General features: G+C 37.2%; 1 protein-coding gene across 6 annotated transcripts in view; it reads left to right on the top strand.

Moving 5' to 3' along the window:
- The window catches only part of MAPK10 (mitogen-activated protein kinase 10), a 507,647-nt gene that overhangs the window by 461,052 nt on the left and 27,886 nt on the right, over positions 1-18,709 (top strand). For all 6 annotated transcript variants that reach the window (XM_047798560.1, XM_047798561.1, XM_047798557.1 and 3 more), the window contains 2 exons: positions 3,489-3,671; positions 8,271-8,395. In XM_047798560.1, the coding sequence (XP_047654516.1) occupies positions 3,489-3,671; positions 8,271-8,395 (308 nt within the window). The remainder of the gene's footprint in view (positions 1-3,488; positions 3,672-8,270; positions 8,396-18,709) is intronic.

Here is an 18,709-nt window from a genome sequence, read left to right on the forward strand (position 1 = left end):
GGAGGTTCCCAGGCTAGGGGTCTAATTGGAGCCGTAGCCACCGGCCTGCGCCAGAGTCACAGCCACGCAGGATCCGAGCCGCGTCTGCAACCTACACCACAGCTCACGGCAACACCGGATCATTAACCCACTGAGCAAGGTCACGGACCCAACCCACAACCTCATGGTTCCTAGTTGGATTCGTTAACCACTGCGCCACAACGGGAGCTCCTCATTAAATATTTTTGATAATTCTATAATTTCTGAAATAGTAAATAAAAATATTAAAAATATATATTTATTGCTCTTTTGATAACTACACAGGCTGGAATCTGTAAATATTCTTACATTCTTATTCACATAATAGAAAATGATGACTTATTAATGTTCTAAAGCAAAGAAATCCTTTTACAAAAAATAATGTTTGCCATTGTTTTAAAAAATATTTACTATGTTGACAACACATAATCACAAAATATAGTTAATATTTTATGTATTTTTAAAAAATATAATTATTGTGGAATATGATTTACAAATTTCTTTTAAAAATATCACCTTATTTTCCATTTAGAATACTACTAAAATTAATTGTTTTATGTGAGTATGTTGACCTAATAGGCTAGGGAGGCAGTTTCAGAGGCATTCTTAAGGAGAAATTGCCTGTGACAAACATACCATCAATTTTATGGCCAAATTAAAGCAATTTTTACCACATCAGTTCCAAACTTGCTCTTATTCTTCCTGGAATCCTCATAATAAGCAATGGATTTGGACCCTGGAGATATTACTTCCAGTGTTGGCTTATATTTGATTAATTGTGATTACAAAGAAAAACCATGTGGTTAAGTAAATATATTGGATGTACTTGTTTATGATACAATCCTGTGACCATCTGGAAAACAAGTACTTACCACTTCAATATACTAGTCATGTTTGTAGGAAGAAAGAACTTGAAATGCATTGGTCAAAATAAAGGCACACAATTTTCAAGATGACTGTATCATGTATTTTCAGTAAGAGCATCCAACTATTTCACTGACAATAATAAAGATTCTCTCCTCCCTTGTTTTTGTAAACCATTCCATCAAGGACCACAGTAGTGTTTTACCTGAAGGTGTACTGAGTGCTTCTATAGAATATAATTATAACTTATAATAAGGAACATTTTAATAGTTCTTGTTTAATTCCTGAATATTTGACTCTCCTTCAGCTTTGCTATAAAAGTACCATGTAATTGTTTTGGGAATGTTACTTTAAAAGCAACTCATGTTTTAACTAAATAGCTGTAAAATGCTAGCTAAATGTTAACTACTATATAATAGTATGTTGAGAGTATTTTGCCAACTTTGTTAAAAGACTCCTTTACAAATAGGACATATTCTTTGCCCTTATTTTTAGTTTGACATCAAGTCTCTAAAAGTCTGGAGAAGTTTGACCAATGATTAAATGATGGCTCGTTAGAGCATGATAAGTTTATCAGAGAGTAGATCTCTTTTCATAATTTACAATGTAAGCATTGAGATTTATTTGACTGTATTAATGATTTTCTATTTAAATGTCTCTAGGTAATTCTAGCTTACTTGTAGCCATAATACTAACAAAAGTTTTTGTCTACAAGTTAACCTTTAACTCTAATCTTTTGTAATTTTTTTAGTTTCTTTATTTCTAACATTTTTAGTTTCTTTCTTTCTAATTTCACTTACTGCTATATTCTTATGCACATAGCAATTTAGATAAATTTTTACTGAAACATGTCTTGTTTAATTATTCCTATCATTTTGTAAAGGAATGTTCTTTGGTTTTCCCCAACCTCACCTCATTTTCCGATACTACATCATCATATATTTTTTCATCCCAATAATTGAGAGGACATGCAATACTTTAAATTTTATTCAGCCAGATTATAAGGGAACTGGAAGATAATTTGCAAATTAGCTTGATTTTATCTTTGTTTAATCACTAGTCTGCATTGTTTGCATTGTGTATTTATTTTTGCTAAATACAGTTAATTTTATCTTTTGTCAGGACAGCCCATCTTTTTTAGCCCAGCCCTATCGAATAGGTGGGGTAAAGATTTTGCAAATCTCAGTTACGTAATATGATGGTAAATTCCCCTGAACTTACAAATTACATTAGCAGAAATGAATTAATTGGCTTTACACCGAAGATGGGGTTGCGGAAGAATAGCAGCATAGGAGAAAACACTGCCTGTGGATTTGGATTTAAGAATTTCTGGAGTTCCCGTCGTGGCGCAGTGGTTAACGAATCCGACTAGGAACCATGAGGTTGCGGGTTCGGTCCCTGGCCTTTCTCAGTGGGTTAAAGGATCTGGCGTTGCCGTGAGCTGTGGTGTAGGCTGCAGACGTGGCTCGGATCCCACGATGCTGTGGCTCTGGCGTATGCTGGTGGCTACAGCTCTGATTGGACCCCTAGCCTGGGAACCTCCATATGCCGCAGGAGTGGTCCAAGAAATGGCAAAAAGACCAAAAAAAAAAAAAAAAAGAATTTCTAAGGCCTTTGTTATTCATTGACACATGGCCAGGTAATCTGTTTGAAATCAGCTTCTTTTAGTTGGCTCTTCAGTGTTTTCATGGGTGGGTATTTATCATTCTCAAGGCTCTGACAGATCAAATGTCAATGACAGATGAAAAAGAAAATCTCAATTAGTGGGTATGTCTGTCAAAGATGTCCCCAGTTTTGGAAAGTATTAGTTTTCATAGAAAGGTAATATTTTTCTTGTGGAAGTCCCTATGCTTAACATACTTTTGAAGCACATGCACTTGGATGAAATATGTTGTCTTAAATTGAAGATCCTATGTTTACCCTCACATGTCATTGAATATAATATTCAGAAATGCAGGCTACCTATTATCAGAAGTAAGAAAATAGGTATGAAACTGCAACTACATTGATAAATAGAATTTTTTAAGTCTTGGTGAAAAATTAGTGGATTATTTTATTATCAGAAATTGCTTAGATCCCATGTGTAATGCCTATGAGTAAAGACCATTAACAGATGATGAAATTTCCTATTTGATAAAGGAAGAAATAAAATCCTAAAAGGAATTTAAGAAAAATGTAAACGAATCATAAAATATTTGTTCATTTGTCATTTTTTAGAAAATAAACAATTGAGGTAATTTCACCCTAACATTATTATGTGCCATTATATTTCTTCTAAGTCACATAGTTATGTAGAGGTTTAGCTCAAGGTAAGAAGTTCTTCTTGTGTTGTTTAAATACCTTTTCATCTTTACAACCTGAATGCTATTTCATGATATCCTATTTTTTTAAGTAATGCTAGTTCTCCAAAAGTGTGTATGTTCCAAAAGCGAATTTAAAATTCCAAGATTCACTGCCTGAAGATCCAATTTTATATTTTTGTCCTTTGCTGTTTATTAAACCCCCTCTGTGTGCCCAGGATTCTGAGAAGCAGTTAGTCTCCCAACTAGGGAAAGGCAAGAGCTAGTGGCCTGCACTTCTTTTGTCCTTAACTATTCAATTCTCAGATATTGACCAGTGGAACAAGGTAATTGAGCAGCTGGGAACGCCATGTCCAGAATTCATGAAGAAATTACAACCCACGGTAAGAAACTATGTGGAGAATCGACCCAAGTACGCAGGACTCACCTTCCCCAAGCTCTTCCCAGATTCCCTCTTCCCAGCGGACTCCGAGCACAATAAACTCAAAGGTAAGCCTTTCAGGTCAAGTTCACGACTGTGTGTGTCATGGGCTCAACAAACCAAACCGTAGAGACACTTCTCGTAGAAAACCTGAACTCCCTCAATTTAAGGAGAGGTATTTTTAAGAGGTCTTTGCTACCAATGGAGAGTAGCCAGGGTTTTTAAAATTGTCTGGCTGTTCAGAGAGAAGGAGAGTAATAAAGTGTGTGGCAGAGATGCGGGTTAACTGTGTCTTGGACATATTTAGAATCTTAAAATTATTTTGCGGTGTTAACTCTGAAAGACCAATGTAATATACATTGAAATAATTATTCCAACTCTTTTTATTAACTGGAAGGTATTTTCAACACAAGTTTTTAGTTATAAAATCTTGGAGCTATATATATGTTTGCATTTTCTTTCATTTGTATTTTATAGAAGGCTTAACCACCATTTTTTCACTTTAGGTGACAAATGAGATTTTTACCTACATGTTTTGTGTTCAGTATAAACACTTTCACTAATAAGTAGTATAAAAATACTGTGTCTGCTGTTGGGAACTTTGTAACAGGTCTTAATTTCTTAACCCACAAAATGGGGATCACAATGCCTCTGTTACGGGACTGAAGACGTGGAATACATTTGACGATGTAAAAAATGTAATATATATGTTCTTCTTTTAATTTAGGACCCTTCAGAGAATGTGATTTCAAAGCAAATTGATTTTTCCCTCTGCCCGGACTTAAATCCTATCTCTTAAAATCTGTGTGAACTGGGCCAGTTATCTCATCTTTCCGCACCTCCTTTGACAAAAGATAGAAAGCGTCTTCCTTATAGAGTCATTGGGAGAATTAGTTGACTAAGTAGTTTGTCAAGCACTTAGAACAGTGCCTGACTCACAGTAAATTCTCAGTAACTATTAGATACAAAAGACAGGTGCGTATATACACCTTTATTAATAATAAAGTAATTATTATTTTAGATTTATCTAGACATTATCCAAAAAAACAAAGGATACCTGCTTTTGAAGTTTTACCCCAAATATTCAATGGACAATTAATTAGCTACAGATTTAACTTACAGACATAATTTATAGCTAATATAGACTTAAAGGAGACAGAGAAATGGAAATGTGGGCTCCAACTTTTCAGGGTCTTTTATCATCTGCTCCAATCGTTCCTCTGGTGGGTTTCAAATGTACGGCATTGTTTCTGTGTCCACGACACTTCTGTTGCACAGTTGGGTTTCCTCCTTCAGTTACCTCTGTGGGCTCCAGGGTGACAACAGACTGAATTATTACTCAATTTACTGCTTTTAACATCAACATTGCCTATACACGGATTGAAGAAGCCCTGATGCCCCAAGTGGAGATTTTGAGGAGTTTATGTTTTTATGATGCTAACTGATATGTCAGGCAAAGGTAACCCCTTCTTATTAAGACACCTGTAGTGTAACAAAATGGAGACCACAAAGCCTTGATTAAATTACTTGAGGTAATGACAGCACTTGTAGAGAAACTATTAAGTAAAATACTATGCTTCATGATGTAATTCCAACTTTTCTGAGTTTATTTTTTTGCTTTTTAATTAATTCCTCTACAATTGTATTATTTCTGCAAATAATAAACTAGAAGATGTGAAAACTGAGGTATAACAGTCCCTCATAACATTTTCTTATATAATTTTTTCAAATAATAAACTAGATTTTTGCAAATAATTGACTAGAACAATTATGTTATTTTTGCAAACAATAAACTTATACAATGGATTACTATTCAGCCATAAAGAAGGACATTTTGCCATTTGCAGCAACATGGATGGACTTGAAGAGCATTATACTAAGTGAAATAAGTCAGACAGAGAAAGATAAATACTGTATGATTTCATAAATACTGTATGATTCTATAGGTAGACTCTAAAAAGTACAACAAACTTTGAATATAACAAAAAGAAATGGACTCACAGGTATAGAGCACCAACTAGTGGTTACCAGTAGGAGGGGGCAACATGGCAGTGAGGGGGTAGAAGGTGCAAACTATTTGGGTGTGAGATAGGCTCAAGGATGTATTGCAGAACATGGGGACTATGGTCAATAATTTGTAATAACCGTAAATGGAAAGTCACCTTTTAAAATTATGTCATGTTTTAAAATACAAAATTAAAATACTAGTTTACGTATGTTCAATTTTTAAATTATAATTTTAATATAAAGTAGCAAAATATAAATAATTATACAGATAATCAAAGGGAAGACTTCTCTTGTTAAAGAGTGTGAGACATGTGACTTGTAAATGATAGACCATAAGATTAGGAACTGAAAACTTTTCCTCGTCCTCACTTTGTTCCCTACAAGCAGGTCATTGTTTCTTAGTGAGATGATGTGGTGTTACTGCAGACATGCAGGGATCGAACCTGCATCCTGCATGCCCCTGTTGAGGAAGAACACATCCCAACCCCATCCTTTCTAAGAGCAGAAATGTGGGTGAGTTTGATGGGAGAACCTGCAGGAGTGTGTAAGTCTGGGTCCAAAATTAGCTACAAATCAAAGAGATCTTTGAATTAATGAACTAAACAAAAACAGCCAAGCTAGGTTACAACAGAATAGTTAACAAAAGATTAAATACTGACAATTAATGTACATTTCTGTACTTTTGTGACTCTTGTGGGCTTCAGCATGTCTGTTTGGAAGTAGCAGAATTTAAATCTCTGAATTGAGATTCCCAGAAGAAGGACTAATAGAAATAAAGAAACTTTCACTCTAATTTAACTAGTGATTTTCAAATAGGTATATTATATAGAAACGTAAAAGCATTTTTATTAACATGTAACAGTGCAAGAAATACTATGTCATACACATGTGAAAAAATAGATTGCTACATTTTAACTACAGTGTAATCAAAATTCTGAAAAAAATACATAAGGCCAGAAGAGAATACATCAATAATGAGAGTGATTGCCTCTAGATGGAGGGAAGGTTGGTTTTTCTGGATTTTATGTGTTGTGCAATTTCCAAATTTTTAAACTAATTAACACATATTTCTGTAATAATCAGAAAAATTGATCATTAAAATTGGTCCATATCCATGGATTCAAACACATTTCCTTTTTTGCTCATTGAGCAAACCAGTTTAGATTTTGCTTTCCTTAATTTGAAGTTTTACCATATGTTTAGAATAAATTGAGTATTTTCACCACGAGAACTTCCAAGTCAGTTTGAGTCTGTATTTTCTGTAAAATTTTATGTCTTTCTAGACATTAAAAGCTGAGGTTCTTTTGGCAGTGTTAAGGAAAAGCACCTGCTGATTATCCCCTGGTGATTTTTCTGTATCCCTAGCATCTCTCACTGTACCTGGCACACAATGTGTATTTTGGAAACCAAACTACATCCCCCACATCAGCTTGGTTCCTAGGCCTTGTGAAGTCTTTTCCCCCACATCTGTCCCCTCCTCTCGGTCCTCAAAGCTTCTGCTCCCGTTAAAGGCTCGTCATGTCTCCCATCCTCACAGATCACCCCAGCCTCCTTGTCTCTCTCAAAACACTCCTTTATCGCATTTCCCAGCTCAGAAGAGTCTTATTAATTAATTAATTTTTTGATTTTTTTTTTTTTTAGGACTGTACCTTCGGCACATGGAAGTTCCCAGGCTATGCCACAGCCACAGCAATGCCAGATCCGAGCCGCTTCTGCGACCTACACCATAACTCATGGCAATGCAGTACCCTTAACCCACTGAGCAAGGCCAGGGATCGAACCTGCATCCTCATGGATACTAGTCGGGTTCATTTCCACTGCGTCACAACAGAAACATTTTAAATGAGTGGTATACACTCATTTTGTTTCCTTTTTAAAAACTTGATTCTTTTCAATTTATTGTTAGTTGTGCAGGCGGTGTACGTACCTATTCTCTTCTCCTCAGAGGTAACTGTGATTTTCAGTTTGTTGATTATTCTTGCAGACCTTTTTTATGCACATAAATGGGGAGAGTGGGAAATGTTTGTTCTTTTATTGGCAAGGAACACATTTATACAGTTGGCACCAAGACCTGGAGATCAGTCTGTAAATTTCTTTTGCACTTAACACCATGTCCAAGTGAGTACTTACACATCTATCTCTTTCCTTTAAACTGCCAAATGCAAGTCAGTGGTAGCTTGTACCATAGCCATTTGGACGCTCCACAGGTGGAAATTCAGACGTTTAAAATGTTCTTACCCTTGACCAATGCCACAGTGAACATCCTTTCTGTAGGCTTTTCATGAACATGTGTGATTGTTTCTCTAGTCTATGAACCTAAAAGTGGCACCGTTGGGCTCTAAGGTGTTCACATTTAAAAGTTTAATAGATACAGCCAAATTTGGAAGAATCTGTAAAAATCTAAGAAAACTCTATCAAGGTACATGAATGAAATTACCTTGTGTCAGTGGATACGATGCCACCTTTTATTTTTGGCAATTTTGATGGATAAAAGATTATGTCATTGTTTCATTGTTTCCCTAATCACTTGGTGAAGTTACCTGATGTTTGGAAGGAAGGTAATAGTTGATCTTTGTTTGGGTTTTTTTTTTTCTCCCTCCAAAAATCTTCCTTGCCAAAGTCAAAATTTTGCTAATTTTTTTTCTCATTCCTTCTTTCAGCCAGCCAAGCCAGGGACCTGTTGTCAAAGATGCTAGTGATTGACCCAGCAAAAAGGATATCAGTGGATGACGCCTTACAGCATCCGTATATCAATGTCTGGTACGACCCTGCTGAAGTGGAGGCGGTAAGCTTTAGGCTCATTTTATTTTCCTTCCGCAAACGCATTATGGTAACTGGGCACTCCATGATGGAAACTGAATGAGAATTAGAATCCATTAAACACTTCAAGGGCCTTCATAAAATTTCTAAGTTGTAAATTGTTTTCTTCTCCCTGCATTTTAAGTTGCCTTTCTTTTTCAAGATTTCCTGTGAAAGGCAGTGGTTTAGTCCATCAAACCTTGGCTGTCCACGAAACACTTCCACTTGTTTTTGTTAAATTGTCACCATTATCGGTTGATCCTTTATGTTTAATTATCAGCCTCCCCTGATACAAACTAAGCAACAGAAGATATTAGTAATGTAACGATGCAATAGAGGCTAAGTCGCTTTGTCTCCATTCCCTTGGTAAGATGCCTGCCGTTAATAAAGTGTGGTACTATGAAGATTTAGATTATATAAAACTCCTACCAGGCCATTGGTGCCTTTGTGAAGTCTTGCATAAATTAGATGAGAAAGATCGGACCTTCCAGTAAGGACACTATTTCAAGTTGGTTCTAAGCTGACTACCACAGTAAGATATACCTCAGACATAGGCTAAGAATCTTTGCAAAGCATACTCTTTTTATTTTTAAATTATTTTTAACCACTTGATATCTTCTCTCCAGTCACTTTCTTATATCTCCGCCTTCTTCCTTTTCTCCGTGTGGAGTCAGGGCTGCTTGGGGCACAGGGTATTGTCATTGCCCAGTCCTCTAATAGGAATGTCCTTTGTCCCTCTTTTAAATGCTGCTGTCGCCAGTGTTAACTTCTTGCAGAAACATCAAAATGCCCTCAAATTCTTCGAAAGCCTGTGCTGAGTGATCTCATTTTCTTTTACATAATGCCTGCAAATTATGTTGTTTGCCTTGGTCCTTAATCTTCTATTTGAAATACTCTGTTTGTTTTCTTGTGAACTTCTCTGCACCCCAAGGCATTCTTGGCCCAGCATATTTTTGCTTTGTTTTGGCTCCTTTTCCTCTGCATCCTTGCTGGATTCAAGCTGACATTAATTCTCATCCCTTCATTTTTCACTAGAGTCTGGGAGTGAGAATCAGGCAGAATCAAACTTTTAGGCAGAATATTAAAAAAGCATATTTTCATGGTAACCCCATCCTTAAGCATTCCAAAATCTCAGTGTGAAAATTGAGGAGTGACAATCCTTCATAACATTTTTTTAAGATCTGTTCTTCTAAGTGGTTTTACAATGATGCTGAAATTAATCAGATTAATTTTTAGTCACTTGATTTGATTCTTATAAAATCCCTAAAATTAATTATTTTCTAATGATCTTAACACTAAAAAACTAATATTCTTACAACTAGAAACTAGAGTTTCTTCCAGTGTCTCACTCTTTTTTTTTTAATTTTTATTTTTTGGCTTTTTAGGGCTGCACCCATGGCATATGGAGGCTCCCAGGCTAGGGGTCGAATCAGTGCTATAGCTGCTGGCCTGCGCCAGAGTCACAGCAATGCCAGATCCTTAACCAACTGAGCGAGGCTAGGGAATGAACTTACATCCTCATGGATGCTAGTCAGATTCCTTTCTGCTGAGCCACGATGGGAACTCCCAGTATCTCACTCTTGGGAAATACTTCAAAGATGTTCTTGGGGTAGAATGAAATAATGAAATAAATGAGAGAAAGTATGAGGTTTACACGTGTGAAAATTAAGTATAAGAATTTTTTCTCTGATGATTTCCGAGAAAACGTTTTAGGTTATGTTGATAAAAATTTTAGACAAACAAACGATCTGAAATTATTCCTCCTCATTTATTTTGATAGTTCAAATCATGCGGTGTACTTATTTTTCCTTAAATCTAATGTAATGTGTATAATCTATTTTTAATGGATTGTGGCCTAGAGTTTAATTGAAGTCATAAAGCCTGCACTTGTAATTCACTTGTAATTATGTTGCCTATAAAAGAGACAGTTGCTTAGGATTTGTAACACCATATTAATAAATAGTATCGAACATTTTATGAAAAATTCTTTCGAAGGATAGAAAGATAAAATTTAGGTTACTGATACGGTTGGAACCTTTTACTCAACCATTTCAATATTGTCAAAATAAGTTTCTTTGGAAGAAACTAGAGGCAAGTGGAGAGAGATACAAGGAGAAACTGCAAGAGCATGCAGTGTCTTCAGGAAAAAAAAGAAAGTAGAGAAATGAAATGTGTTCTAACCTGTTAATCATCCTAGAAGCTACTGTGTTTCCAGAGGTGCCGAAGTACCAGAATGAATAGAGAAGAACATGTAAATGCTGTCTGAACTCAAAGAGAAGAAATGATTCACGCATCAGTGAAATTGAAAATGTAAAAAATGTCAGGATTCATGCTGATCTCTTTGCACAGTAGTACATCAAGATTCTGAAGTTACAACTGCCTGAATTATTAGCAGTTCTTTTTAGAGCAATGGAAGTATGTGACTGCAACACAAGGGCCGCATTTCACGTCAGTGCTTTCTCATGACACAATTGGAAGGCATTCTAACCCTGTTTCAGTATTTATCAGCAGGACAAAAGCATCCTACAAAAATGCAGTTTACTGGGTTGTACGCATTGTCACAGGTGTGGAAAGATGGGTTAGGTTTCAGTTTAAGCTCTGCCACTTACTAGCTGGCCTTGGTCGCATTTCTCAACCTTTCCTTAGCTCTGTGTTCTTAACTAAGAATCGGCAAGAATCATACATACCGCGTAGCGTTCTGAGAATTTAAGGAGTTAATGTACATACAGCACTTGGCAGCCGTAGAGATCACACAAATTACTATGCTCATCATCATGACTCTTACGCTTTTTACCTGCAGACTTTTCCTACCTTTTGATGTTAGGAAGAATAGATATATTTGGTGAAAAAGACCAGTGGGGCAAGAAACTGCAGAAATGCTCTACATTAAAAGAAAAAGCCACTGATGGTTATCTAGTTCTTACAAGATTGTAAGACGTTGGCTTTTCTCTTTCTTCCTTTTTTTTGCCCATGTACACCCATCTCTACCTGGCCAAGTAGAAGAGAACCCAGTGCCATTATTTAAACCAAAGTAAAGACACATTATATGGATTACAAATCCTCATTGTAACTGTCTTTAAGAAACCAAGACTCTTTGAGGGAATCCAATTGAACGTTTTCTCTGTGCTCCATGGATGGAAATCCATAAACAGCGAGGACAAGTTGCCTTGTTTCTTAGCAGGTTTTTGAATTTAGAGGCTCTGCTGGGATAAAGAGTGGCTCTCACCCTGCAACCCCTGGGAGCAGGGATATGGATGGACTTTAGGAGTATTTTTGTGAACTACAAGCTAAGGAAGAGTTGATTAACTATCTCGGGGCATGTAAAAAGGGCACTTAAGAACATGACATGTGACCATTTTTTAAAAACACAGCTTTATTTCTTTCAGAAATTCCCGAGCACCCTGTGAAAGCTGCTGAGTGCAGGGGTCTTGCTGATAGCTTTGGAGGTTGTTCTGCATTTCTAGGGGTGGGGGAGGAAGTTGGGGAGGGAGGAGAGAGGTGGGGACATGGGCTCAGTCGCCAAATCCAAGACATCAGAACTCGAAGTAGTCATCATAAAGAAGTCAGTTAAAAACTTAAGGAGTTAGAGAGGGACATTTCTTTATGTCTCAATTCATGAGAAAAAGGATCCAGACTTGACACTAGAACCATTGTCTAAGGTGGGACCCGTGCTGGGAGCCAGGCTCACAACCAGCAGTGAGCAGGGCCCCTGCTGGAAAGCCCCGTCTCAGAGATGCCCTGATTGAGTCCTAAGTGGTCAACACATTACTCCGGGGGTCTGGGCAGAGGGGCAGGTGAACTGGTCAGGCAGCTGGTATCTGAAAATTCTGTTCCCCAGACAATCCCCCGGTCCTGAGAGCACAGAGGAGGGGTGGCAGGCCACACAGGGCCTTCTGAATGGTGACTGAGTCAGAGTTACAGGAGAGAATGCTAGAAGACAGGCTTGGAACACAGGCTACAACAGAGGACAGACTGGAGAGAGAGCTTGGGAATACAAGTACACGTGCCATCTCTGTAGAGACCACGGGAAAACTGTGACTAACCCAGTCAGTTTGGAGGGAATGTTTAGGGAAGCAAGGCCAGTGCTGAGCTTGTTTATTACTTCTTACCTAAATTCAAGACTAATTTGGGAATCAGAACAAAGCTGGGTGGGAATTTAATCGACTGGTACAGATCTTGAGTTAAACAACCTGGGCTTCAGCTCCCCAGCGAGAGAATAACCTAGGAAATAGAGTAACACTTGCGTGTATTTGCGCCGAAGTTCGGTTAAAATAAACACTCAGAAAACGGAAGCCCGGAATCGTCGATAATGTCACACATTTGCTGTCTGTTTATAACAAAAATTAATTCATAGAGCCTTCCATGTTTTATGTTATTAACATTTACTACTTCATTCCTTTAGAGATTATGTTCTTTTTTGCTGACAGTGAGAGAATTTATAGGAACAAGCTAACCTGACTGTATTAAGCTCTTTTATTGCAAGACTATCATAGATTTCATGCCCTCGGGGCGGAGTTACTCTCTGCCATTATTTGAGCCATCTTCTCGTCTGCCTTTGTATCTTGCTGGTCATCACCAAAGCAAGCACATGGAAGCAGGGACCAGCCATGCAGGAAACATGCACTGTTTTCAATCTTCTTGTGACACCGATATGTGCATTTTAATGCTGTGTGTGCCTGGAAATCTGTTCAAAGTAAACCTCAAATGGGAGCTGAAAGATCCTTGGGGAATGGTTTCGTTCTGCAATTCAGCCAATATCAACATTCTGAATATCAGCTTAACAATTGTGAACCGCAGCAGGGACACAGGTTCAGAAAACATGATGAGGAGAGGAGAGTAGTGCTAGGCTTGGAGTCAGAAGGCATTGAGAAGAGAATCAGAAGGCTGTGGTCCAAGTAGCTGAGGTTCCAGAGCTTGGTCTGAGCAACCAGAGTGAGGGCTGCTCCTGAGATGCGGACAGATTACATGGGGCAGGCAGATAAGATCGGTTCAGGAGAGACGTGTAGTCTAAAGTCAGAGGTCTGAGCACCTAAAGGGCATTTAAATGGCACAGCTAAGGATGTTTTCTGATTGCAGTGCAAAAGCCAAGAGCAGGTACTCTGGGAACAATTCAGATATTAGCAACCACAGGAAACCTAGAGCACGGTGACCGTTTACTGGAGCCCAGGGATGGGTAATGACGGCCTGTCCAGGGGGAGCAGGGCTACAGGCACAGAGGAGATAAAGATGCTTCTGGCAAGAGAATGGGGAGAAATGCCTGGCTTCTCCCCACTCCCTCCTCTTGGCTGAGACCAGCCTACACCAGCAGCCTAGGAAATGCAGCCTGCAGGGACCGGGCTCCTGAGACACAGAGCAAATAAAGGAAAAATGAGGACTGTGTCTGCGGGCCAGTGGGCCCAGGGAGCTGTTCATTCTTTCCTTACTTCAGCTCTGAAACCCTCAAGTAAAGTTAAAGTAACCAGTAGTTAGGCACACTTGATCTGGAGACGAGACTTTGGGGGCTGGGACAGATGGGTACTCAGGGGTCTTACTGGGTAGAAGTAAAGTAAATATTACCTCTGGAAACTCTTAAGAGTGATTTCATTTCCTCTAGTATCTTGTGATTTCAATAAATCCCAAGTACTATGCAACCTGATAATCCTGGGACAAGAGTGCTTCTCAGTGGGTTTCAGTTGAATATGTGTACTTCCTTCCTTTCTCATGTTGGTGTCGCTTTTTCAGTTGTTTGTTAGATGGTTGATGAGGAGCCTACAGCTTGTTGAGCCAGAGTTGGACAACATGTGCAGGGGGGAGAAGGGGGGAAGGATGCAGCCATCTGTTTTCCTTGAGATTGCTTTCACTCTACTCTGCTGCTGCCAAGCAGGTAAAACGCACGAAAAAAGACCTGTCATTCTTTCTTCTAACTCACCTCTTTGTTATTTCTTCCTTCTTTGTCTTTCCTTTTCTTCTTAGCTCTTTTTTTTTTTAGATTGATTATTTATTTATTTTTAATTGTTATTTCCCTAATACAATTTTTTTTTCAACTGTGCAGCATGGTGACCCAGTTACACATACATGTACACATTCTATTTTCTCCCATTAGCAGGCTCCATCATAAGTGACTAGACAGAGTTCCCAGTGCTACACAGCAGGATCCCATTGCTCATCCATTCCAAAGGCAATAGTTTGCATCTATTAACCCCAGACTCCCAGTCCACCCCATTCCCTTCCCCTCCCCCTTGGCAACCACAAGTCTGTTCTCCAAGTCCATGATTTTCTTTTCTGTGGAAGGGTTCATTTGTGCCGTATATTAGATTCCAGAATAAGCGATATCATATGGTATTTGTCTTTCTCTTTTCTGACTTACAAAGTTAGCTCTTTGTATATTAGATTCCAGATATAAGCGATATCATATGGTATTTGTCTTTCTCTTTCTGACTTACTTGAAGTAAGTTAGCTCTTTATTTAGCTCCTACAGAGCTGTTTACATAGATTTTGATTATTTATTAACATTTTAGTCATTATTCATCCACTCTGTAAATATTTATTGAAGCCAAACTGTGTGCTTCACCCTGACCTAGGTGCTGGTGATTCAGCAATGAATTTAAAATGAAAAACAAGGTCCCTGCTCTTACTGACCTTCTAATTCTCTTGAATATATTTATTTAGTTAATAGCTAGTGGAAATTTTTCTTGATTGGGAATCTTATAACTTACCATCTCTGGACACTAATTCCTCCAAACATGGATTATGTATCCTACTGGACTACTTAACTCATTTAGTATATAATATTCTGAATGTAAGAAGGATATGTAATAATTGTTTCTCCTGGTATTAATCAGTTATAACTAAATTTCAGTGATTATCTTCTTATCCCTAACCAAATGTGCATTGATTGCTTTGAAATGTATTTATCAAATTATGATAATTTACCTCTAGCTATGCCATTAAACTATTTGGCTTTGAATATAAATCAATATCCTGACCTTGTTTTAGCAACTTAAATGCATAGATTATTATTGAATAATCAAAGAATCCTGAAGCTGGCATACTGAGTAAAGGACAGACTTCATGTGTAGTTTAAACATTTTTCAATAAATATATTGACTATATGGGGCCTTCAAACAAAATTCAGTGATTGAGGGTGATGGTGGGAAGTTATTCTCATTCTCTACTTCTGATTCTCTTGAATGTATTTTTATAGTACAAGCTCATATCACTTGATTATGAATATTATATGTTGCTTTATTCCCTACTCCATGAATGAGTTACTGTTGGTATTACCTTTATCTTCACGAACAGTGGTTTAGCAGTTCTCTTCCACTGAATTCTCTTGAGTCCTTAATAAGTTCTTAAAACAATGTGGTAAAGAATAGGCTAATAAATATATTCAACTATAAATATATTAAATACACTTTGCTAGACTCAGAATGTATGTACCTTTACGAAGGAGGAAAATATGAGCTGCCATGAATATGAATTTGATGCATCTAAGGTTCAAACAGTCCCTCACGAGTTCACGTTGTGGTGATAAACCACCGAATAAAATGTGCATGTGCTGACTTCACACGTTTTATAATCTCTTTATTAAATTGGTGAGTCAAACACCATTAAAGATAAAGTATCTAGGAGAGATGATTTAAGTGAGTTATAAATGAAAACGCTCTCTGTATAGGCTGTATCTCTCCCATTGAGGGGAAAAGGGATTAAAATTTCTGTAATTGACATTTCTCTTTGGTGAGTAATATCAAAAGGTTAGGCCATGTCCTCAAGACAGCTTCTGAATAAGTCATCATTCTGAAATTTAGAAACGACTGTTTGTTTCCTGATTTCCCCTAGGGGATATAGACATAGACTTAAAGGATTAATAGATGTTATTTTTGCTTGCCCTCAGTGTGCCTGAGAAGGAAGCCAGTTTGGAGATAAAGTTTATTATATAAAATTTAATTGAAACTCTCTACTGTAAAGAAGAACTTTTAAATATTTAAATAAACATAACCTCCAGCATTTAAGTTATTTAAGAATTCTGAGGGAGTAACCTGAAATTTTTATTGGAGAATAAAAAGTCTATTTCAACCAATTCATAAGAAAACTAGTTTCTCTTGTGATTTAATGGGTGAAAAGCCTCTCTTGCTTTTCTTTAAAACAAGAAAGACTATATGGTGCTATGACTCTGAGAATGACCTGGGATTTTACTAGCGATCTTATTACTAAGTTGCTGCTTGATGTTAGTTAGGTATGGTCATTTTAGTAAGAAAAAAAAATCTGTCTACTTTTCTTTGGATCCTTTCAATCATGGCTTTTTCCCTTGGGTTAAAATTTGGAAAACTTACAAAGGATTTTTTTCTTTTCATATTTGCAACTTGACATATCACTATATGTCATAAAGCCAATAAATTGAGTTTTCTGAGGAAGTCCCTATATGGAACTTGTATAAAGGAAATTATTCTCAAAAAGATTTGTCAGATTATTTCTAGCATTTTAGGAATATCAAGAATTATAATAAATTCTCTAAATATTTTCACAAGTAGGACAAACTGACCCAATTCAGACTAAGAAAAAGAACAGTTAACAATGGTACCTTAAATATTTAATGTCAGTGATTCCACAGGTTATAGCATTCATTATGTATTTTAAATTTGACAGTCAGTCTAAATGTTTCCCAAATGTTCATCATTAGTCTGCTCTATAATCAGGGTGCAGGTCACCAATGACCTTTTGCTGTTAGGAGCTGGAAAGACTGAAAGGTTACTAAATGATGCTGTAAGGTGAAATACTATTATTATATTCTCTCCATTCTAAAATTGCCATCATTGAAATTCTTTTTTCGGACTAAATATTCCTGTGAGTTCTTTCCAATATGATTTATTCTACTCACACGGAGTTAATAAATTGGCTGAATCCCTCCCTCAGCTGTTCTCTCCATCTGTCCCGACGCAAGGACCACCTCTTTGAGTCTTGTGATTTCTTATTATTGCAGCATGCATCATGCTGTGAAAAAGCTCGTGCGACACCCTGGCAGGCTTAATTTGAGAAATCGTTTAGTGGCATCTCTCTGTCACAGAAGACCCTTTTAGTGTGGAGCTGAACTCTAAGTAGGTTTTTTATGCTCACAATGTATATAAATTTAGAAGGAAGTAGGAAGAAACATGAGCTACGATGCACGTGAATTTGATGTAATGCAATTATGTGTTTATAGAATGAACAATTCATATTTTTTGGATTCTCATTTGCTTGCTGAAAGTTAAATCAACATCTCTAATTCCTAATATCTGCCGTTTGTGGAATTCTAAATTTCCATCTGTTCATGCCGATGTATTCTTTTCAACAGCACAATGTGAGCAATTTACTAATTGCCTTCTAGAGAAAATATAACTTACATTCCAGTTCGTATGCCCAGTGCCTCAGCTGTTGAAGTGAAGATATCTTTTGAATCACATTGAGATTGTTTTGATGCCATATATTCTGTTGGTGGGAGCTTGTCAAAATGTTTGTTGTTGATAGATTTAGCCACCTGCTTTTGGTGGCCCCTCTCCCTATGAGACTTACAAGAAGAACATATACTTTGCTCAAACATCAATTCATGTGTCTCTAATTTTAGCCAGTTGTTCTACTGAAGAAAAACATTCTTGATTTCAAATCCTTGGGATATTCAGAATCCACTAAACATATATGGTTCTCAAGTGTCAAAACTGGGGTAGCTGAATAGTTCATTCTCTGAAGACACCTGTGTTGATGACTAGCGGAGTTTGTGATCAGGCTTTTCTTTTCATGTATTGCCTTGAGCCCTTTAGGCAGTGACTATTGTTAATCTCTTAAATAGACCTATGAAGGAGATTTCTTTTTAAAACATGGGAAGGGATCAGAAATTATTTTTCTAGAACATTCCACAGCTGGTGCTCTCTGAAAGCCTGAGCTATGATATCCTGTCAGGTTCTCCCAAACCCATGATTTTTTTTCTTCTCACCTAGATGACTTCTCAGGTATTGTGAGATCCACCCATTTAACTCAAGGGAGTAGACGTTTTTGAGAGTGCATTTTATTTTCTTAGTATTTTCATCCTGGAAAGAAAGAGATTATTCAATTGTGGCTTCTGTCTAGGATGCCCCAAAGTAGTGTAATCCATAAACTGTGCGAGAAAAAACCCCCAAGTGATGCTTTCCCCTTTTAGAGCTGCTTCTAAGAGATAAGCAAAGAAGTCAATATCGGAACTGGTAAGGTTTTCTGTCAATAAAACCTTACCAAATTTTGTAGTGAAGAGGAGAAGAGAGGTTGGTCAGAAGAGAGAATCCGTTAGACAGCTTTGCCTTGAGATAAGTAG

The sequence above is a fragment of the Phacochoerus africanus genome, chromosome 10 (assembly GCF_016906955.1).
Source record: "Phacochoerus africanus isolate WHEZ1 chromosome 10, ROS_Pafr_v1, whole genome shotgun sequence".
NCBI lineage: Eukaryota > Metazoa > Chordata > Mammalia > Artiodactyla > Suidae > Phacochoerus > Phacochoerus africanus.